Genomic DNA, 27,943 nt, shown 5'->3' on the forward strand with positions numbered 1-27,943 from the left:
ACGACAGAGGTGAGATGGCTGGATGGCATCACTGACTCGATGGATGTGAGTCTGAATGAACTCCGGGAGTTGGTGATGGACCGGGAGGCCTGGCGTGCTGCGATTCATGGGGTTGCAAAGAGTCGGACACGACTGAGTGACTAAAGTGAACTGAACTGACTTTGTTTTCTGAGTATTTCTCAAGTCAGTGGTTTAGAAACATTAACCTGTCCAAATAATCAACAAGATAATATTAGTTTTTACTGTCATTATGGTAGATTATTTGGAGAAAATATTTATTGTTTTTCTGTTGATAATTTACATAAGCAAGCAGGCAATAATGCATTTTCTGGGTGGAATAATATGAGGCATTTTTTGTTTAAAGGAAAGAAAATGCCAATTTTACAAACTTTAGTTTATTAAAAGGCGATATGATATATATTTAGTATAGGAAACTTGGGGTTAAACAGACTTGAGTTTGAACTTTCACCTTGACTTGCTAGTCTTTCAGCTGAGGAAACTTGGGTTTCTTGAAGTGTAAAATAAGGATAACATGTACATCATGGGGTTGTTGACAGAAGTAAATGAGATAATTTGGAAGTGTCAAGCCAGAACCTGACTGCCCCACAAGCACAAATGGTATGCAGTAAATATTAAGTTGTCTTTCTCCTTGTTTCTTTTCCCTTTCTTCTAACCTGCTGATTATGATTCTTCCATCATTAAATTCTGTCCTAGAGTTAATTCAATTTAAGTAGAAATGAATCAAGGCACAACAGAATCTTGAGCTATAGTGATTATGGCCTGTGTTTATCAAAATCCCCCTCTTCAAACACATTTCTGTTATATTTGAGACTCTGTGGTGGACTTGTTTTATGATTATATGACAGCTCATACCAAATTAGAATACTTTTCCCACTTGAGATATTAAAAAATGGAAGGCAAGAAAGTATTAGTCTTTTGTCAATTATAGCAAAATTTCATTAATTAAATAAGTCCCACTAAAAAGGAAATATATTAGAAATTTAATTTTTTGATTAAAGCCAAAAGTTAAGTAATATTTTACGAGACTGTAAAAAATAAAGATATTAGAATCATAGTAGCTTTAAACATATAAAAGCAGACAATGTGGTACATATAATTTTTGTTTCCATTCATAATGTCCACTGAATCATATTTTACTCAATTTTTCAAAGTTAGTGCTAAATGAGTAGCGAGATAGTCCCTTCTACAAAGATATAGGATAAATATCAGTAGCTTTGCATAATGATGCAGAGGGTGTTAGGATGGTCTTAACATGAAACTTGTACTTAGTTTTGGATTAAGTTGCCTTAATTAAAGTACGTGTATGTGATTTTATTTTATCACGACGTAGATGGAGAATTATACTCTGGAACAGCAGCTGATTTTATGGGGCGAGACTTTGCTATCTTCCGAACTCTTGGGCACCATCATCCAATCAGGACGGAGCAGCACGATTCCAGGTGGCTCAACGGTAGGTGCTACTGCTTGTAAGAGCACAAGCACGTAACATGGCGTCTGTAGAAAGTCAGCGGAGAGGCTTCCTCCTGTTGTGCAGGCAATACGAGCTTGAGATTCAGTGTGCAGTTAAATTCATAGTGATGACTTCATGGCTGTGGGTGTGAGAAAGTGGGGCAAAAAGAGAACAGAGATTAAAAATTCTGGAAAGTATTTGCTTTGTGCCAAAAGTAAAGTTTCTCAGTAGTTAACAATGGAAAAAAATAGATTTGGGCTGGAGCTACGGAAGGGAGACAGTGGAAAAAGATAAGATGCCTTACCAATCTTGTCTTCCAGAGACACCACCACAAATCTCATGTAGTACTTTTTTCCTCCACACCTCTCATGTTGCCTTTAGAGCATCATATAAATTATTAAATTGTGCTAAACACATTACATTGTGCTAAACACATTACACTGAAAATATTTTTGAAACATTGGTATCATATTGTTTGATTCTCCTTTAATCTTTCTAAAATTCTTTTTTCCACTTTACAGGTTGGGAAATTAAGACTAATATGTGAATCTAAGATTACATCTACCCAGTAGATAGATTTTGGAAAAGAACCTAGTTTTTTGAACTTCAGGTGCTGGTGTCACTCCTGGATCAAGCAGATACTTTTTAAAAAACTTTATTTTTTGAAGTGTAGTTGACTTACAGTATTGTGGTAATTTCTGCTGTACACCAAAGCAATTCGGTTATACATATAGAAATATATTCTTTTTCATATTATTATTTTCCATTATGGTTTATCACAAAATATTGAATGTAGTTCTGTGTTCTACAGAGTAGTTCTTTGTTGTCTATCCGTTCACTATGTGCTGGTTTGCAAAGCAGATACTTTAAAAATTCTTTTTCTTTTTAATATATAAATAAATTTACAATTGAAAATGATAAAATTTATATGCCTAAAATAAGTAAACACTACTTTCACTCAAATTTTAAACCAAATAATCCTTATGTAAGTCTTCTATGTAGAGTTTTTTTTTTTAATTAGGCATTCATCAGTGATTTTTATACTGGTCACTCAAATATTTTCATAGATGTTTTTATTATTAAATAAGTACCTCCATTTATATCTGCCCTCAATCCTATAAAATAAAGATTCCCAGTCCCTAATCTCATTTTCATGAATTCTCCTTTGGTTTCACATACCTTATTAAGAAAGATGAACTTCATAGCTTACAATCCATCTATGTACTCAGTAAGGTACTTGATTATCTCAGTATTTGAACTTCTGCCACATTTGTTTCTCCTGCTCTTCTAGGGTTACTTCAAATTAATTTCATCTCTGTCTTGTTTGTTAGAGAAAAATCAAAATCTGCTTCTGAACCTCTGAAATTTCAGGAGACCACGAGTTGTGGGTTTTTGTTCTCTGTGCTCATGCTCAGTTGCTCAGTCGTGTCTGACTCTTTGTGACCCCATGAACTGTAGCCCACCAGGCTCCCCTGTTCATGGGATTTTCCAGACAGGAATACTGGAGTGGATTGCCATTTCCTTCTCCATTGTTCTCTGTATCCCAACCCTAAAATGACTATTTAAACCATAAAATATTCCTCAAATTACCTCAGTCAGCATTCATTTCTCCTATAGCAACGTTTCTGATCGTCCTGTTGATGTGCCTCTTACCTTCCACCTTTGACCCTACTGCCTTTGCTCTTAATTGCATTGATTTTTTTTTCATAAATTTACCCAGTTTACTTTTTTTTGCTGACTTTATTGGTTCTTCACCTCTGATTTCTTCCCTGACCTGAAAACATACTCATGTACCCTACCTAAATTCTCCATTTAATGATGGTGAACCACAAGGTCCCTAGATGTCTTAAGTCCATAGTCTGGTTAAGGAACTTGTTTACTCAACATTTTCACTAATTTAGCTGTTTTCATCCTGACTTTGATCCCATGAAACTGCTCTTCCACTAATGACTTTCTGTGATTTTTTTTTTAAATAAATCTCCATTTCGACTGTCTCTCCCACAGTATTTGCCACTAGCCTTTTCTCTTTAAAAGAGTCTCTTCTATGTTTCCTGTATTTCCTGCTCTCCAAGTATACAATAAATATGATATTACTTGCCAGTTGCTGTCCTTTAAATTAATATGATGCCTCCCTAAGATAATTCATGATTCAGTACAAACACAGTGGTAATCAAAAGGGACTGGGCATATAGCTAGATACCCGCTGTCTGGGAATAGAGGAGGTAGAATGGTACCAGGTGATCATCTGAGAAATTAGAAGCCTCACCAAGGAACAGAAAAGATGCTGAGATCGTGATAAAACTCTCTGTGTAAAGTCATAAAAGACCCAAAGTCTAAAATCCCAGGACAGTTTTGGAATATCCACTGTCAATTATTTAACCTCTGCTCTGTCAGTCAGCTCAGTCGCTCAGTCGTGTCCGACTCTTTGCGACCCCATGAATCGCAGCACGCCAGGCCTCCTGGTCCCTCACCATCTCCTGAAGTTCACCCAAACTCATGTCCATCGAGTCGATGATGCCATCCAGTCATCTCATCCTCTGTCGTCCCCTTCTCCTCCTGCCCCCAATCCCTCCCAGCATCAGAGTCTTTTCCAATGAGTCAACTCTTCACATGAGGTGGCCAAACTATTGGAGTTTCAGCTTTAGCATCATTCCTTCCAAAGAAATCCCAGGGCTGATCTCCTTCAGAATGGACTGGTTGGATCTCCTTGCAGTCCAAGGGACTCTCAAGAGTCTTCTCCAACACCACAGTTCAAAGGCATCAATTCTTTGGCGCTCAGCTTTCTTCACAGTCCAAATCTCACATCCATACATGACCACAGGAAAAACCATAGCCTTGACTAGACGGACCTTTGTTGGCAAAGTAATGTCTCTGCTTTTCAATATGCTATCTAGGTTGGTCATAACTTTCCTTGCAAGGAGTAAGCGTCTTTTAATTTCACGGCTGCAGTCACCATCTGCAGTGATTTTGGAGCCCAGAAAAATAAAGTCTGACACTGTTTCCACTCTTTCCCATCTATTTGCCATGAAGTGATGGGACCGGATGCCATGATCTTAGTTTTCTGAATGTTGAGCCTTAAGACAACTTTTCCCTCTCCTCTTTCTGTAGGGACTCAAAATTAGTAGGAACAAACTTCTTTAAACATGGCTATCTAGTCAGTTCTCAAAGTGAAATATTTATGTAGTAGGAGAATTTTTTTTTTTTAATTCAGCAAGGAGACTTTGATCCACTAAGAACTCTAAAGGGCATACAGGCTTTCACTGTCCATGAGAAAGAAAATCTCATTAGAAGATGGAATAACATAAAGGAAAGTGTAGTATACATTTCATTTTTATGGCTTTGGTGGAAAAAAGTCATCAAGTTAAAACTGCTTTTGTGCTACAAACTCACATGTTGACAGCTGAGTCTGAAGAATTTAAACTGTGGGAAAACAGTCCACAGTTCTGTACTTCATCTCTGCAAATGTGCAGTTCATTTGAGAATTCAGTTATCAGTCTCTCAGCACTAAATGTGAGAACTGATTTTGCCAAATTAGCACAAAGGTTACATTTGACAGGGTGCAAAAACCAGAACTGCTGCAAGATGGAGGATGCAGACCTATCTGACTTAGAACCAAGGGGCTGTGTGATCACAACCTCATGAAATTAAATACCACTGAAGGACAAAATTAGAAACATAATGTTTATACATACATGCATAAAATAAATGAGTTTTGAGACTTCGGCATAGACTACGCAATCAGTTGTGCTGCCAGAAGTAATAAATTACCCTGCAAGGTACTTTTTGAATGGTCTTCCAGGCTATTCAAATTAATTTTGGTACAGGAATTACTTTACTTTTATCAAATAAGTTCAAACCAATTCAATTATTTTGGAAGAATTAGTTGGCCTACTTTAGATGACTTTTAATTTGTGTTTTTTGCTAAACTGAAATTAGAAAGAAAAACTGCTGTCTAGAATTAGATCTTGAAATGTCTCAGTTTTTATGGAATTTCACTATTTTCATAATTAAAACTCATTAAAGTTTCCATTTTTGTAATAGGAGAAATAATGGCTTAAATTCAGTTTCACTTTGCCAGGAAATAAATCACTTTGATGGCAAAACATGAGAGAGATGGAATCTATTGATTTTTTACATAACTTAAAAAAATCATTTATTCTAGCCTCTAGTTTAAGATTGCTAGATATTAGGACAACATTTGATTTCAGAAAATGTACTGGTATGAGTTTGACCTGATGTACCAAAATTCACTATTTTTTTTTTTTTTTTGCTTTATAAATTCTATATTATACAGGTTTAAACTTCAATTCTAATTTTGGTTTACTAACAGCGTGAAAATTAGGTAAAATTGCCCTCTTCATAGTAAGAAGAATAAAAGCTTTAATAGTAAAAAGAAAAAAGTTCACCATGCTGTAATAATAATTTTTAATATTTATTATGTAAATATTATCACCTAGTATTCTTGTTCTTTTTAGCCATGAACAAGAAGATGGAGCAGATGGATGGCTAACCCACATTTATTTTTCTATTTAATGGGCTAATCAGATCAGATCAGATCAGTCGCTGGGCTAATATTTGATTGCTTATATTGTTTATGTCTTGAACTAAGGTTGGAATACTATATGATAGAAGAAAATACTATTATCTTCTTATAGTTAAAAAAAAAAGAAAGAAAAAGGACTACATGATAATGTTGTATAAAGTACTAAGCAAGTGATTGGCATGATGCTGCTGCTGCTGCTGCTAAGTCGCTTCAGTCGTGTCCGACTCTGTGCGACCCCATAGATGGCAGCCCACCAGGCTCCCCCGTCCCTGGGATTCTCCAGGCAAGAACACTGGAGTGGGTTTCCATTTCCTTCTCCAATGCAGGAAAGTGAAAAGTGAAAGAGAAGTCGCTCAGTCATGTCCCACTCTTCACGACCCCATGGACTGCAGGCTCCTCCGTCCATGGGATTTTCCAGGCAAGGGTACTGGAGTGGGGTACCATTGCCTTCTCCGGATTGGCATGCAGTAAGCACTTAATAAATTTAAGGTTTTCTCTGTGCTTTATCCCAAATCCATTGGGTAGAACATGCTTAGTAAGCATTTTTAGACTCATTCTCTGAATATAACATCTGAGTCAGGACAGTCAGAGTTGGGTTTAATGTATGAAACCACATGGATCCTTGAGAGAGCCAAGGCCTAGTACACCCAAACAGACCTAAATGCGGTGCCCAGAGTGTGAGGCTTTCCCACTTACTTCAGGAAGACCTGTTTTCTTTTAGTGGAATTTCCTAAAAGGATTGTGCCTGTAGATAAAGCAACTCGTTTGCTTTTTTTTTCCTTTTCTGTAATTGAAATGGTATGTGAGTCATCATTCTACTTCCTCTCACTTGTAACATAGTCAGACCAGGGTAGCCTACACTTATTTGAATCAGCATGGCTTCCTCTGTGGTCATGCACTAGGATATTTCATGTTCTCTAATGATTCAAATTTCTCTACCAGATATATTTATTTTTTGAAAATGGAACCAAGAAATATAACCACAAATATCTGAGGGCACAAATTAATACTTCATGGTACCAGATACCTAATCTCAGATCACTTGTACAGCTCTTTTGATACACTATTTTAATTCTACCATCTTTAAAGGCATGAACTTAACAGCGTTATCCAACTGGATTTTCTAATAAATAAAATTAATCAGCTAGTTTGGCATAATGTCAGACTTATTAATGATGCCATTTTGAAGTATTTCTCAGATGAAAGTAATAATATTTTGCTGACTTGGGAGAGGAAGTCCACTGGAAGCCTTATTTTATGGTTATGTGAGCGCATGGTATTATAGATGTGTACTGACCGTTCAGGTAAAGCAATAAGAACAACAACTAAACATCCTCTATGAAAGAAGCAACAAAGATAGTCTCTTTTAACTTTTGAATTATATATTCTATGAATTATATTCTGTATTCATTAGTCAACAGTTATGAAGTATCAATGCATAGAATCACAAAAGTGTTAATAATTTTGGTGAAATTATGCTGAAACATGGATATATAATATTTTAAAATAAATATTCATATCTAGATCTAAACACAGTCTGGTAGGTCTGTTTTTTTCCTCATGAATATTACCAGAAAAAAATTTCATCCTAATAAAGGATGTACACCTGCCAGAAATGCAATTTTTCCAAAAAATAAATATATATAAAATTTTTCTGAAATTATTCTTCTCTCTAAATGATGATAAATTTAATATACTCACTTTTAATATACTCCATTTTTCATAAAGAGCAAAAGTTAGTAAAATATATCTTGATTGTCTTTCTTGAGGACTGATTTTTTGTGTTACATTTTATCTAAGAACCATAATCACTTTTAACTTTTTTTTTAATTACCTATACTAATGAAAAGAAATTGAATAAAACTTCGGAAGAAAAATTAACTCAGAAATAATGTTTGGAAAGTCATTTGTTTTCAGGCCACTGAGAAAATATAGCTGAAGAAAATTGTTAGAATTTGCTATTTTACCATTTTTTAATAATGGACTAAAAAGTACAACCCTGAAGTATGGCACATTAATCACAAAGCTTGAACCACTTATTTCAATAGTTGAATGGTGAGAGTAGAAAATAACATTTTGCTGTATGATTACATTAACTGAAAAAAAATTCTACTTTTTAAAAATTAAAATTTAAGAAAATGTATAAAAGTAAAGCAAAATCTTAGAAAATTCTATAAGTTAAAGGCAGTTCCCTCTTTTCTCTTGGTTCTTAACATGATTTTTCTCTCATCTCACCATCGACTTAATGAATACAGAGCCTGTCTATACCAATTTCCTCTTCCAGAGTCACTACATTCAGAGCTTGGTGGGTCTCAATAGGGATTTACTGCTGACTGAGTAATCTGGGTTCATGTGTGCAGTGACATCTAGCAAGAGACTTACCCTGAGAAGTGGATACCATGACAATGCGTGTAACCATGGTGTGACTGGCCTCTCTGACACGGCTCTCAAAAGCTTTCCCTCTGTGAAAACAGAAGCCTGTTTGCAAATTAATTAGTTTCTGGCGGCAGCTTGATTGTTGGCCCAGAGTTTGTAGAGTGGAAAAACAATCAGATTAGTGTGCTCAGGGTAAAAGACCAGTGTGCAGTTGCGTGTGGCTTGCTCAACTATTGAAACCATGAATGGACTGAAACAAATTCTTTTCTGAGAAGCCTAGGCAGAGGTTAAGTGTGATGAGCCTAGAGCTCCCAACAGCAGGAGTGGGGAAATTAAAGGATTTTAGTCAGATAAAGCTGAATGATGGCAAGCAATGCCGTTGAATTTTAATAGCATGGACAGTTTTGATGGGAGGGTGGCAACCGGTTAGGTTCTAATGACTGAGTAGAATAAGTTCACATTATTATTAAATATAGGCTTGACACAAATACTTTCATAGTAGAAATTTTCAGAAACTTTCCGATGGGGAAGTTTTCATTAAATTTGTATCAAAGGCTGATACGATGATATCTAAATGAAAAACTGTTATGAAGTAACCTGTCTTTTTATATTGATAAAATTTTGTTGATGTATTTACCCCAACTGTTTTCTAAGATGCAATCCTCATGTGCTGAATGTAAGTAATCATGAGTCAAAGAGAGATCTTGACTCATGAGATTGAATATTTTGCTATCTATTTTTGCAAGTATCAAATTAGGTTAACTGTGCCAGAGAATGATGTGTCAGAAGCTTAGGACAAAAAAAATTCTGCATACAGTTTTTGATGGTTAAAATTAGTCAATAGATTATTGTTTATGCTTACTTTTTAAAAATTACTTGACATAATAAGCCGTATATACTCTTCCTTCTTAGATACCACTGGCAGATGTCTCCTTAAATATAGCTCTGAGGGCTATCATGATACTTTCCCATTTAAAAATCATTTATATCTTTCAATTTACAAGTGAATTGAATCCAGATTTCACTGCCTGTTAAGTTCTTTGTCATCCAATCCTAAATGACCTCTCCAATATTAAGCACTAACAAACTGAAATTAAATTGTGTCCAAAAACTTACTATTATTTTCATTTAGCCATAGCATTCTCTAAAAGGATTTTAATCTTTCCTACCTTGGAATCCCAGACCACATAAATGCATGTTTGGATTTAGCACAGAGCCTACCACTTTGCCTTACAGTTTAGGATATACCAAATAAAAAACAATTCAATGAATCTACTTTGCAGGCTCTGTAGTCAGATTGTCTGGGTTTGTATCCCAGATCCATTATCCCTTGTGACTTTGGTGTTAATTTACCTTACTTATTTTTATCATCCATTTATGATTTGTAAAATATAAGTAATACTAATATATTATTTTTCTGAAGATGCATGAGACAGCCTTTATAAGGTAATAAGAACAGTGTCTGATAATATGGTCAATGCTCATTATGACTGTGGTTGCTGCTGCTGTTATTTGCATACCAGCTCTATATCTAGAATATAGTGCACATTTTGCAAATTAATACAGTTAGCCAGTCTGCAGATTTTTTGCCTTTCTTAATCTGTTCTCAGGTTACTTTTTCTTAATTTAATTGATTGTTGTCAATGTATGTATGGGCAGTTAATATATCAAAAATATTTGTCTTTAGTATTAAAATAATATATAAACATTGTAATAAAATTGGGCTTAACAAAACTAGCAGATGAAACAAATGATGAACCAAGTGTAAATGTTAATAAAATGTATTTTTCTAAGTATTAATTTAGCTCTATTGAGTGCAATACTTACCACTGAAATCATTAGGTGAATATTTTAGTTTTTCCAACATACTTTTTTAAAAAACATTGACTGAATTGAATCTAGGATATTTCTTTATCTTGCCATATCACAGCTTAACTTTTAATTTTATTTTTCTTGTGAAGACATCGTCTATAACATTTGGGGTGAGAGTTAAAAGCGTGGAGTCTGTGGAACTTGACTGCTCGAATTGTACAGTAGCTAAGCAGCTACAGACAGCTAACGTGAGCTCTCTGTACTCAACATCCCTTTTTTCAAGAGGAAATAATAATAGTTCCTTCCTTATTGGATTGTCATGAAGATCATGCATAAGTAAATTTCTATAAAGCCCTTGGAAAGTAGGCTACTTTTACCAAAAACAAACCTAACAAGCAAACAGAACAACTATTGATGTTAACTGGTTTCATAGCATTATGTAAGAAATTTAAATAATAGAAAAATAAAAATACCTAACTATGTCAAATCACTAAAGATGTAGTAGAATGCACACACAGTCTTACTAAACTAAGCAGCCATGCATTTCTGAGAAAGCAATGAAAATGACTTAAAAGGAAAACCAAGCAAGATGAATAGTGATCTATGCCCTTTCCTTAGGTTAAGTCTATGCATAGAGAATTTCTTGTGGTCAGTACATTTTGATAAAAATAGATATGCTACTCTTTTGCTTTAATAAAGAGGAGGAGTTTTTCTAAGCTTAGTTATATACTTATTACTAAGTTACTTACATATAACATTGGTGGTGGTGGTGGTTTAGTTGCTAAGCTGTATCCAACTCAGTGATTCTGTCTGTGTAGCTATTTGGCATTGCCATGAAAGTTTCCCAAAGCCTGGCACATTCAAACACATCAGAGAACCAAAGGTTCTACCAGAGAAATTAATCTTAAGCTCATTTGTGTCCAACTCTTTGTGACCCCATAGACTGCAGCCCACCAGGCTCCTCTGTCCACGAAATTCTCCAGGCAAGAATACTGAAGTGGGTTGCCATTTCCTTCTCCAGAGGACCTTCCCAAACCAGAGATCAAATCTATGTCTCCTGCAATACAGGGGAATTCTTTACTGATGAGCCACCAGGGAAACCCCCAAAATGACACTGAAATGCTGTAAGCTTCATATAGTCAACCAAACATAAATCACAGAACATTATGTAAGAGAAAAGTATTTAAAATATTTTCCTGGTAATGTTAGTAAGGAAGATTTAAGTTTGTTTACATGCCCTTAGAAGAAATATTTTCAACAGAAATGTTTCTGTCATTATATGATTTAGGTAAACTAGACAAGAGAAAATCATATCCCTTCATTCCCACTCCAGCCTCCCACAACTTCCTTCAGCAATCTGTCAATTTCCTGTGGTAATTTTGGATCAACACATGAATTCTCTATGACATTTTACATATGGTACTATTATTATGTTAAAATATACTGATTCAAAACTAAAGATATGCATTTGAAAACTATAATTTATTATTAGTAATTTTCATAAATTAAGTATTTTATTCATTATAGAAGTATAATTTTATTATTTTATGATGATTTACTAAATCATAACTATTTTGGCATTTAATGTAGGCTGTTAGCATAAAAGATGCATCAAAATGTACCTCTTCAGTATATTTATAAATCTCTCTTCTTTTTGTTATTCAGTCGTTCAGTCATGTCAAACTCTGTGACCCGTAGACTGCAGTATGCAGGGATTCCCTGTCCTTCACCATCTCGTGGAGTTTGCTCAACCTCATGTCCACTGAGTCGATAAGGCCATCCAACCATCTCATCTTCTGTCGTCCCCTTCTCCCCCTGCCTTCAATCTTTCCCAGCATCAGGGTCTTTCTAATGAGTCTGCTCTTCACATCAGGTGGCCAAACTATTGGAGCCTCAGTTGTAGCATCAGTTCTTTCAATGAATATTCAGGATTGTTTTCGTTTCAAATTGAATAGTTTGATCTCCTTGCAGTACAACGGACTCTCAAGAGTCTTCTCAAACACCACAGTTGAAAAGCATCAATTCTTTGGCACTCAGCCTTCTTTATGGTCCAACTCTTACCTCCATACATGACTACTGGAAAACTCATAGCTTTGACTATATGGACCTTTGTCTGCAAAGTAATGTGTCTGATTGTAATATGCTGTCTAGGTTATCAGAGCATTTCCTCCAAGGAGTAGGTGTCTTCTAATTTCATGATTGTAGTAGGCATCTGCAGTGATATTAGAGCCCAAGAAAATAAAGTTTGTCACTGCTTCCCTCGTTTCTCCATCGTTTGCCATGAAGTGATGGGACCAGATGCTGTGATCTTTGCTTTTTTGAGTGTTGAGTTTTAAGCCAGCTTTTTCCCTCTCCTCTTTCACCTTCATCAAGAGGCTCTTTAGTTCCTCTTCACTTTCTGCCATAAGGGTGGTGTCATCTGCATATCTGAGGTTATTGATATTTCTCCTGGCACTTTTGATTCTAGCTTGTGCTTCATTCAATCAAGGATTTCTCATGATGAGTCTCAGTGAACTCCGGGAGTTGGTGATGGACAGAGAGGCCTGGTGTGCTGCGATTCATGGGGTCTCAAAGAGTCAGACACAACTGAGCGACTGATCTGATCTGATACTGCATATAAGTTAAATGAGCAGGGTGACATTATACAACCTTGACGTACTGCTTTCCCAATCTGGAACCAGTCCATTGTTCCCTGTCCAGTTCTGTTACTTCTTGACCTGCATACAGGTTTCTCAGGAGACAGGGAAGGTGGTCTGGTATTCCCATCTCTTTAAGAATTGCCCACAGTTTGTTGTGATCCACACAGTCAACAGATTTAGTGTCATCAATGAAGCAGATGTTTTTCCAGAATTCTCTTACTTTGACCAGTGATCCAATGGTTGTTGGCAATTTGATCTCTGGTTCTTCTGTCTTTTCTAAATCCAGCTTAAACATCTGGAACTTCTCGGTTCACATACTGTTAAAGCCTAACTTGGAGAATTTTGAGCATTACCTTGCTAGCATGTGAAATAAGTGCAATTGTGTAGTGGTTTGAATATTCTTTGACATTGCCCTTCTTTGGGATTGGAATGAAAATTGGCCTTTTCCAGTCCTGAGGCCACTGCTGAGTTTTCCAAATTTGTTGACATTTTGAGTGTAGCACTTTCACAGCATCATCTTTTAGTATTGAAATAGCTCAGCTGGAATTCTATCATCTCCACTAGCTTTGTTCGTAGTGATGCTCCCTAAGGCCCACTTGACGTCACACTCCAAGATGTCTGGCTCTAGGTTAGTGATCACACCATCGTGCTTATATGGGTATCAAGATCTTTTTTGTATAGTTCTTCTGTGTATTCTTGCCACCTCTTCTTTATATCTTCTGCTTCTGTTAGGTCCATATCGTTTTTGTACTTTCTTGTGCCCAACTTTGCATGGAATGTTCCCTTGGTATCTCTAATTTTCCTGAAGAGATATGTCAGTTCAGTTCATTTGCTCAGTGGTGTCTGACTCTTTGCAACCCCATGGACTACAGCATGCCAGGCTTCCTTGTCCATCACCAACTCCTGGAGCTTACTCAAACTCATGTCCATTGCGTTGGTGATGCCATCCAACCATCTCATCCTCTGTCATTCCTTTCTCCTCCTGCTTTAAATCTTTCCCAGCATCAGGGTCTATAGTCTTTCCATTCTATTGTTTCCCTGTATTTCTTTGCATTTCCTTTTTTTTTAAATTTTATTTTATTTTTAAACTTTACATAATTGTATTAGTTCTGCCAAATATCAAAATGAATCCGCCACAGGTATACATGTGTTCCCCATCCTGAACCCTCCTCCATCCTCCCTCCCTATACCATCCCTCTGGGTCGTCCCAGTGCACTAGCCCCAAGCATCCAGTATCGTGCATCGAACCTGGACTGGCATCTCGTTTCATACATGATATTTTACATGTTTCAATGCCATTCTCCCAAATCTCCCCACCCTCTCCCTCTCCCATAGAGTCCATAAGACTGTTCTATACATCAGTGTCTCTTGCTGTCTTGTACACAGGGTTATTGTTCCATATGTATGTGTTATTATAAATTCCATATGTATGTGTTATTATACTGTATTGGTGTTTTGCATTTCTATAACTACAAATAATCTCTTCCATTCACTTAATACAGAGTTTAAAAAATGTCAGGGTTTCAATGTCAGAGAGAGTCATCCCTTTTATACATTTATAAAATCCTATGTGAAGTTGGTAGATTTATTTTTCCTTTGAAACCTCCATTGCCTTTTCCTGTTTGGCATACATACAGCAGGATTTCAGTGGCAGTCAGTACAGAGTTGTATTGGGGGGTGTGTATGTTGTATTTTGACCCATTTACAATTAGTAAGCTTGAATCTCAGTGATCCTGAAAACTAATATTGCCAAGACTGATATCAAATGATGATTGCCACTAACTACTTAACACCTATAGAGTTCATCAACACATATTAGAATAAATAAACACATTATACCCATGCTTTGCAGGACTAGAAGACAATCCTCTAAGTCAAACAAAAATGACAATATTCTGAAAAAAGAAAACAAAACACAGAAATTACCACTAAGCCTTACTCATTTTTGGATGAATTAAAGAGACATCTAGTCATATTAATAATTAAAATTATAAAATTTTGGCTTATAATACTAGGGTGAAATGGTAAGTTATAAAATATCTTTGATCAGAGATTTTCTTATATTTTCAATAATCATATTAAATATTTGAAGAGAAATTATTGAAGTTGTGGGATATTGCTATTCCCCATAAGAAAGCTAATGACTATTGTACTTCTGATGATTTATTTTAAATAAATTAAAGGGGAAAAAATCACATTCTTTATAAATATTAAAGTAATATAGTCAACTCTGATCAAGCAATCAGTGTCCTAATGGAGAAAATATACTGTAATTGGATTTGAGAGACCTTAAGATACTGTATGTTAATGAATCTTAAAATGTAAACTGGTTTTACACTTTTTTTTTTCCTTAGCCAGAACTACTTTTACTTCCTTTCTTGTCCATTTCAAATTCCTGAGTAAGAGCAACTTGCAGAATGGAATTGAAAAGACTGGCTGGAGATAGGGCTATGGTGGCAGGAAAGAGAACAGGAATGGCAGAGAGTCAGAGGATCCAGTTTTAATGGCCTACAGTGTTGAAATCATTTGGTAGTGATAGAGCTGAGGCAGCAACAGAAAAGAGGGTAGCCATGTCATAAAGATATGCCAAATCTCTACTCAGTTTAATAGTTTTGATAGTTTAATAGTTTTGATTTTGTATAAATGTGCTGCAATTCCATTTATCAATTCTGTCTGTAAGCTACTCATGAATTCCCAAACTTTTCATCTTTGAAAAGATCATACTTTGTTAGTAGATTATGTCACAAATATTTAGTACAGAATATTTTGATATTAGTAGCAAAATGATGCTCCCTTTAATACACTGTAGTGCAACTAAGGAAGCTGAATATGTCATTGCTATTAGACGGATTACTTGGAAGTACAACATATTTTCTAGGATGAGAAAACATAGGAGATTAAAATCATTAAGAGGGAGAAAAGTTTTCAGAAAACTTAACCTATCCACTGTTTGGATGTAGTCAGAAAAGAAAGATGAAAATTATAGAGAAATAAAGAACAGATTAATTCCTAATGGTTAATAGTAGCTTCCTAAATAGATTGTCATTATCACTTAACCACAGTAATAATATCTGTCACTATAATAAAATTTATAATATAACTTGTTGAAATTAAGATTCTTAAACTATGCTCTTGAGTCTCCTATCTAAAAGTCTAACCCTGAAGTTTATCATGTAAATTAGAAGTGATACATATTAAATAATTTTTCAGTCTTGGAACAGTAGAAAATATTATTGGGACATATGTTAATTCATGAGCCATTTTACATCTTATCATACAAAACAAATACTATATAATATGACATGATAGAGGTAAAATAGATGTTGTTAATGAGACATTAAGAATAAATCACTTTTAGGTAAACTAAACTGTCATATTTAATTACTATCTACAGTGTGCTTACATTCTGCTTTCCAACAAATGTCTTTACTTTCCCCAAGTCTAGTCCTTTCCCATCTCATTCAACACTGTCTGTCTTTGTATAGAACTTTAGTTTATCAGTCGGCACAATTACTAAAGTAGAATTCTACTCTTTCATCTGTACCCAGCACTTCTATTGAGCGTGCTCCTAGATCACTGATAATAGTACAGTGAATACCTAGCTACATTTGCTAGCTATAATGTATTATTCTGGCCAACTTCCATTTTTTGGGTGCACATTAAGCACTCTCCTGGTACCAAGAACTATTATAAGAAACAGCTGAGTAAGAGAGATCTCTGCCCTCCAGGATAATACTAATAGAATTCTTTATCAAATGGAAAACTCTGGAGGTTTTAGCATGTCTATGGGATTACATGCCTATATGTCCAAGGAGTCTTAATATCTTAAATCCATTGTTTAACCCATAAAGTAAATGAACAAGTATATCCATTTTTCTTTCAGTGAAACATGAACTTTTTGATTCAGTTGATTTCCACGCTTTGTTTAACTCAGTATCAGAACCACAGTGTCTGAGCCTTTTACTTATAAAATGATACCAAGATTTGACAACTTATGAGGGAGGCTGCTTTTTGTCCTTATATCTACAGTGGTCTCTTATAAAATATGTGTTTAAGACAGTTCAAAATCCAAGAAATTGGCAACCCCTTTTTTAAGTTTTGTGGAAAAAAGATGGGAATCAGTTGGAATAAAAAAAAAACTGTACATAATATGACTTTCAATTTTTAGGAGATACTATTTTAGTGGAATATGTCCCTAATTATACATAAGTTTTTAAGTAAAGTCATCCCAAAAATAATGAGACAAAAAGAGATAATGGTTAGAGAGAATTCGTTAAGGAGTAGAGAAAAACCAGAAACAATATTATTTTATATAAAGCAATTAAGCAGAAATTCTAAACGGTTTTAGATAGATAATCTAGAAGTTCTGGGCTGCTTTCCAGAAAGTAAGTAAATAAGATCACTTCAACTAGTCTCTGAGATTTAAAAGAAATATGTAAAAATAATGAATTCGTCATTAACAATAAGCATGATTCTTGACCCATTCTCTCAGAGTAAAAACATTTCATTTGTTTAAAATTTTTAATTTCTCATTTGATTATTTAAAGCAGTGGTTAAATAATCTCCCTCTTTCTTTGGATTTTACTATATTAATCTATAAATTATATTGTTGCCATATTTTAACACCTTTTATAGCTTCTCTATAAATATTTGAGGGGGCACAGTAACAAATTGAAGGATAATATTTTGAAAGATGAGGAAATCTACTTTTACTCAGTGTTTTAAACTAATTAATATACATAAGCATGTCTTGTTATATGGTCTAAGAAATTTATTCCAACATGTAATTATATAAGGCTCAGAACATTGCCCAGGTAATGGTTGTATGTATATTATAATTTTTATTCCATGGAAAAATATAGAAATCATAGGTCCACTAGAAAATAAAATGAATTTAATCTATATTAAAGTTAGAAAATATTTCTTTGTGTTACTAAAATAAAGAGAAGCAAGCCCTGTACTTATTAAAAACAAAATTGAAAGTATCAAATTGGTTTAGAAAATACCTTTGTTAGTCCTGACTAGGTGTCTGAAAGGTGGAATATAGGTGGAAGCTATTCCATATTAGTACTCAAGATCTTATAGAACCTGTATTAAAGCAGAAGCAATGGGGAAGAGTTGTAAGGAAAAAAATAGGAAATGGAATGCTTGCACTGAACAAAAACACAAATTGACTTAAACAGCACCAATTCTAAATTGCATCCACTGTACTGCAAAGGCATGACGTTTAGTGTTATTACCCTGAATATTTGAAAGTTTTAATAATGAAAGTATTAATTTGTAAAATTGATGTTTTTACATAAAGACATAATTGAAATCATTATCAACTGAAATCCTGTGATCATATAGTGTTTTATATTATTCAAAGTGCTTCCTGTAAAATCACTTCATCTTCCCAAAAACCTTGTGAGATAGAAAACTATAAGTAATAAAATTTAAGTAACCTACAAGAGGTGAGTAATAATCTTGTATCAACTGAAAACAAGATGAAATATACCTTCTGAACTCTGTTGTCTTTCTAACATGTTCATTTTATTATTACAGTTGTATACTTTTTAAAAAGCCAAGATTTGCCACACTTAAAGGAGTCTATCTACCAGTGGTTCACATAATTATGTCATTTATACATAGCTCAAATCATTGAAAACTTAGCTGATATAAATCCTTATTTCCAGGAGTTTGGCCCTGGGAGTAGTAACATATGCATCTCCCTGGGAATTTGTTAGAAAACAAAAATCTCAGAGCCCACTCACACCTACTTAATCAGAATCTTCTCTCTGTCAAAGTCCTACATTAGACCTGAGGACCAAACTATCAAAATATACCACACCTTTGAACATTAAAGAAGAAACAGAACAGTTTTGTTACATTCTACGAGTGAACAATCCTATACCTCAACTAAATTGACATTGGCATATAAGAATGTTTGTATGATACGTGTGTATGTGTTTGGTGTTTAGACTCTACTGTGATATGGTCTAATCTAAACTTTGTCATTAATATTGGCTTTTAAAAAAAATAACTATATTTATTCTGTGCTACTTGGACTTTTCTCTAGTAAGTACTGGGGCTTACTATCCAGTTGCAGTGTATGGGCTTCTCATTGCAGTGGCTTCTCATTGTGGACTGAAGAATCTAGGGTGCTTAGGCACAGAAGTTGCAGTTCTGGCCTCTAGAGCACAGGCGTAATAGTTGCGGCACACTGGCTTAGATGCTGTGTGGCATGTGGGATCTTCCAGGATGAGGGAATAAACCCGTGTCTCCTGCAATGGTAGGTTGATTCTTTGCCACTGAGCCACGAGGGAAGCCTTAGCCTTATTAAATTAGTAGATTTTGGTTCTGTTTCAATTGGAGAATTATAAATACCTAGTAAGTATATCCTTTGAATGGGTTGATTGGAATTTTAAGCAACAATCACTGGTAAGACCTTTGTGTAAGTCTAGTAAGACCCAATGTAGACAGCACATTAAAAAGCAGAGACATTAAAGGTCCATCTAGTCAAAGCTATGGTTTTTCCAGTAGTCATGTATGGATGTGAGAGTTGGACCATAAAGAAAGCTGAGTGTTGAAGAATTGATGCTTTTGAACTGTGGTGTTGGAGAAAACTCTTGAGAGTCCCTTGGACAGCAAGGAGATGCAACCAGTCCATCCTAAAGAAAATCAGTCCTAAAAATTCATTGAAAGGACTGGTGCTGAAGCTGAAACTCCAATACTTTGGTCACCTGATGTGAAGAACTGACTCGTTTGAAAAGACCCTGATGCTGGGAAAGATTGAAGGCAGGAGGAAAAGGGGATGGCAGAGAATGAGATGGTTGGATTGTATCACCAACTCGATGGACATGAGTTTGAGTAAACTCTGGGAGTTGGTGATGGACAGGGAGGCCTGGCGTGCTGCAGTCCATGGGGTCGTGAAAGTCGGACATGACTGAGCGACTGAACTGAACTGAGTAAGACCCACCCTACCCTGCTTGAATCATCTAGCAAGACAGTGTTGGTGAATACAACTGTGTCCGTGGGCCAGGAAGATTCCCTGGAGGAGGAAATGGCAACCCACTCTAGTATTCTTGCCTGGAGAATCCCATGGACAGAGAAGCCTGGTGGGCTACAGTCCGTGGGGTCACTACAGTGTCAGACATGACTTAGGGACTAAGCAGTAACAACAAAGCACCTTTATGCTAACCCATAAAATCCCCCACAACTACATTTCCTGCTAAATGTTAGGGATTTTTTTTTTAAAGTAGTGGTAGAGATGGTGACTTCTAGGTTCAGAAAAGCCTCAGATAGTTTTAAAAGAGTTGTTTTTAGTATAGGTTTATATGAATTAACTTCTTTACACTTGAACTAAACTAGGACTAATAATGTTTTATTTTAAATAATAAACTGGATGATAAAACAGCAACATAGTATTTAAAATATGTGATAACTAATTATTTGCCTGTAAACTTCCCTGATGGCTCAGTCAGTTAAGATTCTGCCTGCAAGGCAAGGCACCTAGGTTCGATCCCTGGGTCGGGAAGATCCCCTGGAGAAGGGAATGGCAACCCACTCTAGTATTCTTGCCTGGAGAATTCCATGGACAGAGAGGACTCTGGCGGGCTACAGTCCTTGAGATCACAGAGTTGGACACAACTGAGTGACTAATCCAAATACCCTTTTGTCAAAAGTATCCAGGTTAAAAAAGAAAAACTAGACTTTTAGTGCAAATATACAGATAAAATTCAAACATAAAACCGAAAATTACACATTTTATGTTTCAACTTTAAAATTTGTATTGTGACATTAAATTTTAAGTATTAGGGATATGATATAATTTATATATATAATACAGCATGTCAGATATTAAAAATCTCTAGTATCCAGTGTACATAGATGTAATCCTTAGATGTAAAAAAAAAACCTTAAAATAAGTGCAAGTTGTTTTGTTAAAGTAACAGTAATTGTTCGTTTCCAATATATTGAGATTAAGCCAAAGTACAAAAAAGGTGGCTAATGTTAAATTTGAATTATTAGTTCTTAAGGGATAATAAAATCTTGAAGATTAAACAGAGTATGTAGTAAGAATTGTTTTCTGCAAATTCTAATCACTTTGAAAACTATTCTATAAATTATCTTCTTTAGTGCTTTGAATTTCCTTCTCCACATAATTAGACATTTTCAAGAATCAAAACTATTATTGTCTCTAAAGAACAAAAGCCATGGAAACTGCTAATTATATCACAGTTGAACATGTTTTTCTTTGAAGAGGTCCTGAATTTTCAGCATTTTGAGAACACATTCTGATCAGAATGTGATAGAGTTAATTCTAACTTTGCTGATTTTGCAATCAAGATAATTAGTTTCTTCCTATAAACTCTGTTATTAAAAAGTTTCCAAGGTCTGTGTCAAATAAAAATTGACCTAAATCCTCCCTGGTTCCTAAATCATTATTTTAAGAATCAGTCTACAATGTGGAAATAGATATTTCCTTTCCCTGGAATTCAGGGGCCTAATGGAGAAGGCAATGGCACCCAACTCCAGGACTCTTGCCTGGAAAATCCCATGGATGGAGGAGCCTGGTAGGTAGGCTGCAGTCCACGGGGTCGCTAGGAGTCGGAAATGACTGAGCGACTTCACTTTCACTTTTCACTTTCATGCATTGGAGAAGGAAATGGCAACCCACTCCAGTGTTCTTGCCTGGAGAATCCCAGGGACGGGGGAGCTTGTTGGGCTGCCATCTATGGGGTTGCACGGAGTCAGACACGACTGAAGCGACTTAGCAGCAGCAATGAGAGGGAACTCAGAGGTAAGCCCCTATGGATGCAGTCCTTGAAAAAGGGCTTGAGCTTTTACCAAGTCCTAGGAAATGGGCAGATTAGAGAGAAGAAACTTTTTCCATTTCCCTTGCAAAATTAACTTTTTATTTCACAGAGGAAAATTTTTTTGTTTGATTACATATTCAGAAATGTTTTGGCAAAGTAAATTTTTATGATAAAACTGGCTTGTTTTTTAAAACAACTATTACTAAAATTCACAAATACCAGTTTTGCTATGTAGATTCTGAGCTACTTTTCAGAGAGAAAAAAAAAAAAAGTAAGCGGAAATTGTGTATACACCTGGATTTTAAGAACATTCCAAAGAAATAAATTGGTAGTATAAATTTTGTGTTACTTAAGTGGTTCTGTTCTTTTCTTGACAAAGTTTCAATGTATCAATTTAACTTCCAGTCATATAAAATATGTGGATGAGATAATTGAATGAAATCTCTAAGAAATATCTGAGAGAATAGACAAGAATAAATAGGCTTTCAGGCCATTCAAGTCAGCTAGAGCTATAGTATCACCAATATCAATATCAGACGAAAAGGTAAACTAGAAACATGTATTTATGAGTATCCAGATATTCTAAATAAATGCATAAAGTCAATTCTAGTGTTACAAGAATGATTCAGTAAGTATAAACCTCTCAATTCATTACCTTTATATTTTAAAAATAAAATCTGTTACCTTTTTAATGTTGAAAAATTAATCAGATTTTCTGATTAAAATTTGTTAGCTAAGAGTAGAAGAATATGTCCTTAATGTGATAAGAAAGAATTGAACTACAATTAAAGTTCTTACTGCCCAGAAGCATACCAATAATGTATATGTTATTATAATTATTTTAAAATAATAGACATTGTATTTTAGAGCACTTTTTGTAAAATTAACAGTAAAATTGAATGAAGGGGATAGAGATTTTCCACAGAATTCTACTCCCCATATGCTTAGCCTCTGCATTATCAACATCCCCTACCAGAGTGTACATCTGTTACAGTTGATGTATTAATACCTATACTGACACACACATTATCACCCAAAGTCTTATATTTATATTAGGGTTCCCTCTTGGTATTTGAACCAATGTATAATGACGTATATCTGCACTTACAGTAATTGTACAAAGTATGTGAGTCTAGCACTGTGAAACCACTGACCCAAAAAGCCCCTGTGTTCAACCTCTTCATTCTTTCCTTTCTCTTAATCCCAGCAACCCCTGATCTTTTTACTGTCTGTATATTTTTATCTTTTCCAGAATGTCGTGTTATGAAATCATACCATATGGTATGTAACCTTTTGCAGATTGGCATCCTTCACTTACTAATATACATTTGTTTCCCCTATGTCTTTTTCTGGCTTGATAGTCCATTTCTTTTTCGCTCCAAATAATATTCCGTTGTCTAGATTCACCTACTGAAGCACGTCTTGGTTACTTGCAGGTTTTGGCAATTTTGAATAAAGCTTCTATAAACATAATGTGCAGGTTTTTGTGTGGATATAACTTTTTAACTCCTTTGAGTGTATAGCAGGGAGCATGATTTTGGGGCCATGTGGTAAGGGTATGTTTAGTTTTGTAAAAACCACCAACTGTCTTCTACGGTGGCTGTATCATTTGAAATTCCCTGCAATAAATGAGAGTTCCTATTGCTTCAAATCTTTGCCAGCATTTTGTGTTCTGGATTTTGGCCATTCTAATAGATGTGCCATGGTATCTTGTTGTTTTAATTTGCATTTTCCTAAAGATATGGAACATCTTTTTCTGTGTTTATTTGCCGTCTTCGTATCTTCTTTAGTGAGATGTCAAAGTCTTTGGCCCATTTTTTTAATCTGATTGTTTATTTTCTAATCGAGTTTTAAGAGTTCTTTTTTTTATTAGATGTGTCTTTTGCAGATAGTTCCTCATAGTCTGAGACTTGTGTTCTCATTCCCTTTATATAATTGTTTTTCAAAAGACGTATTTATTTCTATGAAGTGTATCTTAAACTTACATCTTTCCTTTTATTTTAAATGTTACCAAGTGAATGAGATATGACTACAGATTGGAGAAAGAGTTGAAAAGAGTTACTGCTATGTTTTTCTTCCTTCTCCGAGAGATTTAAATCACTCCTGTACTATATCTCTTTGCTGTGTTTTCTTTTTTTAGCTCTTTGCTTAAACACTGAAACTTTTAAAAAATAAATCACGTTCACTGAAATGTACTTTTTCATCTTGTTTAATAAAGCAGAGTAAGCACATTGTATAAAAAAATTTGATGAACTTTCTGGCAAAGGGAAGGAAAACGTGCTCTAATTTAAAATGAGGTAAGTTAGGAAATAACATGATTCTTGAACCTCTACCAATTTTCTCTCTAAGGGAAAGTTTTAGTGTGAAGTCATCGATTAAGTAAGAGCATATAAATTATTTGTTATCATGGAGCAGTGGCTTTTCTAAACAAAACAAGTTCTATTTTCTTTGGATGTAGACAATGAAAGTTTGCTGCCTTGGCCCTTCATCCAAGCTCAAAATTTATTTTTAATTTATATTATATGCAAAATATTGTAATTACTTAATGAACATGGAATCCATTGATAGCTTGATTATGTTTTTAGAGAGTGGGGTTTACATTATACATATTCCATTTAATGTTAATATCTGTAATGATAAAATATTTTTAAAAATTGCCTTTTTCCCAAACCTTTTCAATTTTGTAGAAATCCATTGGGGGAAAAAGTCTATATTAAGTCCTTGAGGTTTAAATATAATCAAAATAAATATCCGACTTATTTTTATCTCAAGAATGTGTACATTATATATGTATGTGTATCCATTTGTAACCATTATTAGATAATGAAAATTCTTCCATGAAATTTCTCTGATCTTCTCAAGTAACAAATCATCTAATCTAAACTTGTGCTCAGCCATGGCCAACTCTTTTTATGCTCAGTTGTATCTGCCTCCTTGTGATCCTGTAGACTGTAGCCCACTGGCTCCTCTGTCCATGGAATTTTCCACCCAAGAATACTGGAGCAGGTTGCTGTTTCCTACTCCAGGGGATCTTTATGACCCAGAGATTGAACCCAAGTCTCTTACATGTTATAAATTGGCAGGCAGATTCTTTACCACTAGTGCCACCTGGGACATAATTCAAAAACATAATGTAAAGGACACTTTATGATGATGCCTAGATATGAATTTATTTATTTAGGACCTAATCCAAGACATAATTTATAGGTATTACAACTTTCTGTATTTAAGAAGGAACAAATATTCCAAAATTATAGAAATGCCTAAAAATATTATAGTTGAGGTAACTGTATTAAATCTAAAGACATGAACTGTTTCAAAATCCATATCTATCATGATATAAAACAGACCTACAGGTCATTATTCATAATGTGCCTATAAATAAAAAGAACATCATTATGCAACTCCTGAATTCTGCAATGGAGAAAAATCACTCTTAACTTATAAAGAATAAGGTATATAATTATATCATTCCCATATTTAAATATTGAAGAATTGCTTCTTTTACAACAATCAATAAAAAAGACAACATGCTTACAAGGTAAAAGGGTGAAACCAGACCACATTTATTAGATAAGTATCAGATCATAAGAAGTGAGACGTAATCCTATGAACTGATAGATCCATTTAATTTAACTTAGATTAATATTCCAATCACTCATCTTAAAATCTGCTATGTGGTCAATACTGTATATCTGTAATTTGAGAAATTCAATAAAATAGAGAAACAATTGTATAATATACATGATAAAAATAAATCAACTAGTTCTAATGAGATGGATAAAACTGGAACCTATTATACAGAGTGATGTAAGCCAGAAAGAAAAACACCAATACAGTATACTAACACATATATATGGAATTTAGAAAGATGGTAACAATAACCCTGTGTACGAGACAGCAAAAGAGACACCGATGTATAGATCAGTCTTATGGACTCTGTGGGAGAGGGAGAGGGTGGGGAGATTTGGGAGAATAGCATTGAAACATGTATAATATCATGTATGAAACGAGTCACCAGTCCAGGTTCGATGCACAGAACTGGATGCTTGGGGCTGGTGCACTGGGACGACCCAGAGGGAGGATAGGGGAGGGAGGAGGGAGGAGGGTTCAGGATGGGGAACGCGGGTATACCTGTGGCGGATTCATTTCGATATTTGGCAAAACTAATACAATATTGTAAAGTTTAAAAATGAAATAAAATTTTAAAAAAGTCAACCAGCAGGACAGAGAGATGAAAAAATACAGCAACATGTTATTTCTTTAAAAAAAAAGAAAAAACACAGAAACTAAACATTTTCAAACATTTCTACAGCATATAGGCAATTACAATATGAAAATATTCCTATTTGAATGTAAAATGTTAAAAATCACAATATTTAAGTAAAAACAACATACATTCTATCTAGATATAGAAAATCAACCATACACTGAAGATTTTATCAGACAAATTTTCATCTCTGTGAAAATCTAAGTAATGTTTTCAATGCAGGCTCAGTTATACGGCTTGAATTTCTTGATTTTCCTGCAGTTTGAATTTAAGACTAAGTTATAAAGATAAGTATCAGTAAAGAAAAGAAAGTAAGTGATTTTCTTACCACCCATAATGATAATTATTTACAGGCTATGTTTTCTTAATTTATCTTACTCCTTATATGTGTCTTAGCACACCTTAACAGAAAGTTAATATAAACATATTACATTTTGTTTCAGAGACATAGAAGTAATTTTAAATTATTTTTCTAAGAAAAATTTTCATATACAGGAAATTTGAAAGAATTTGATAGTGATGCACATTTGTTCTCAACCTGTATTCTACAAATTTACAGTTTTCTGTAATTTATCACATATCTATCTATCCATTTTTCTTCATCAACCATCTTTTTTCTGTCAATTCAAAATAGATGTCAGACATCAGCACACAATTCTCAAATGATTAACAGTGATTCAAGTTCAATATTGTTTATTTTTTCTATTGAGGTGAAACTTATATAGAATGAAACACACTAATAACAAGTGTAGTATACAATGAGTTGTGACACATGAAATACTTCTGTACCCTAAGTGCCAACTAAGGTTAGAAACACCCCAGAAAGTTTTCTCTTGCCCTTTCCTAATCAATCTCCATACCTTTGTCCCCAGCTGTGAAGCTGCTGCGAAGTCGCTTCAGTCGTGTCCCGACTCTGTGCGACCCCATAGACGGCAGCCCACCAGGCTCCCCCGTCCCTGGGAATCTCCAGGCAAGAACACTGGAGTGGGTTGCCATTTCCTTCTCCAATGCATGAAAGTGAAAAGTGAAAGGGAAGTTGCTCAGTTGTGTCCAACTCTTAGCTATCCCATGGACTGCAGCCCACCAGGCTCCTCCCTCCATGCGATTTTCCAGGCAAGAGTCCTGGAGTGGGGTGTAATTGCCTTCTCCTTGTCCCCAGAGGAATCCACTATTCTGAATTTTTTACAATAATTATTCTTGCCTAGTTGAGAAACTCATAAATGGAATTACACAATACATGCTCCTTTGTTTTAATATTTTTGAAATTCATCCATATCATTACATATATCAGTATTTTGTTTCTTATTATTTCTGGGAAATTCAGTTCAATTCAGTCGCGTCCAACTCTGTGACCCCATGGATTGCAGCACACCAGGCCTCCCTGTCCATCACCAAATCCCGGAGTTTACTCAAACTCATGTCCATTGAGTGGGTGATGCCATCCAATCATCTTATCCTCTGTCATCCCCTTCTCTTCCCACATTCAATATTTCCCAGCATCAGGGTCTTTTCAAATGATTCTGGGAAAATTTACCTGTTTGGGCTATACCACATCCTGTTATCTGTTCTACTGATAGACACCTCAGCTTAATGACACTGCCATAACCATTCTTGTTCAAGTCTAGTTGCGGGCATAAAAGTTTTCATTTCTCTCAGTTAAAAAGCAATGACTGGATCATGGGGTAGGTAAGCCTGTGTGCTCAGTCGTTCATTCATGTCTGAATCTTTGTGATCACCTGGACTGTAGCCCGCCAAGCTCCTCTGTCCATGGAATTTTCCAGGCAAGAATACTGGTGTGGGTTGCCATTTCCTCCTTCAGGGGATCTTCCTGACCCAGAGACTGAACCCACATCTCCTGTGTCTCTTGCTTTGGCAGGTAGATTCTTTACCACTGAGCCAGCTGGGAAGTCATAGGGTAGGTATATGTGTGGCTTTATAAAAAATGGCCAGAACAATTTATATTCCAACCAAAACTGTATCAAGGAGAATGTCAAACAATGGATTGACAAAAACAAACTGAATGTTGATGAAGCC

General features: G+C 35.1%; 1 protein-coding gene and 1 long non-coding RNA gene across 5 annotated transcripts in view; one reads left to right on the forward strand and one right to left on the reverse strand.

Moving 5' to 3' along the window:
• SEMA3A (semaphorin 3A) overlaps positions 1 to 27,943 on the forward strand; it is a 554,797-nt gene that overhangs the window by 450,734 nt on the left and 76,120 nt on the right. For all 4 annotated transcript variants that reach the window (XM_010804145.4, XM_024990793.2, XM_010804147.4 and 1 more), the window contains one exon: positions 1,352 to 1,471. In XM_010804145.4, the coding sequence (XP_010802447.1) occupies positions 1,352 to 1,471 (120 nt within the window). The remainder of the gene's footprint in view (positions 1 to 1,351; positions 1,472 to 27,943) is intronic.
• Positions 982 to 27,065, reverse strand: LOC112446369 (uncharacterized). The gene is made up of 2 exons (XR_003034322.2): positions 26,770 to 27,065; positions 982 to 1,610 (listed from the first exon to the last, which is right to left on the reverse strand). It is a non-coding gene; the product is annotated as an uncharacterized lncRNA (long non-coding RNA).

The sequence above is a fragment of the Bos taurus genome, chromosome 4, assembly GCF_002263795.3.
Source record: "Bos taurus isolate L1 Dominette 01449 registration number 42190680 breed Hereford chromosome 4, ARS-UCD2.0, whole genome shotgun sequence".
NCBI classification, from domain to species: Eukaryota; Metazoa; Chordata; class Mammalia; order Artiodactyla; family Bovidae; genus Bos; species Bos taurus.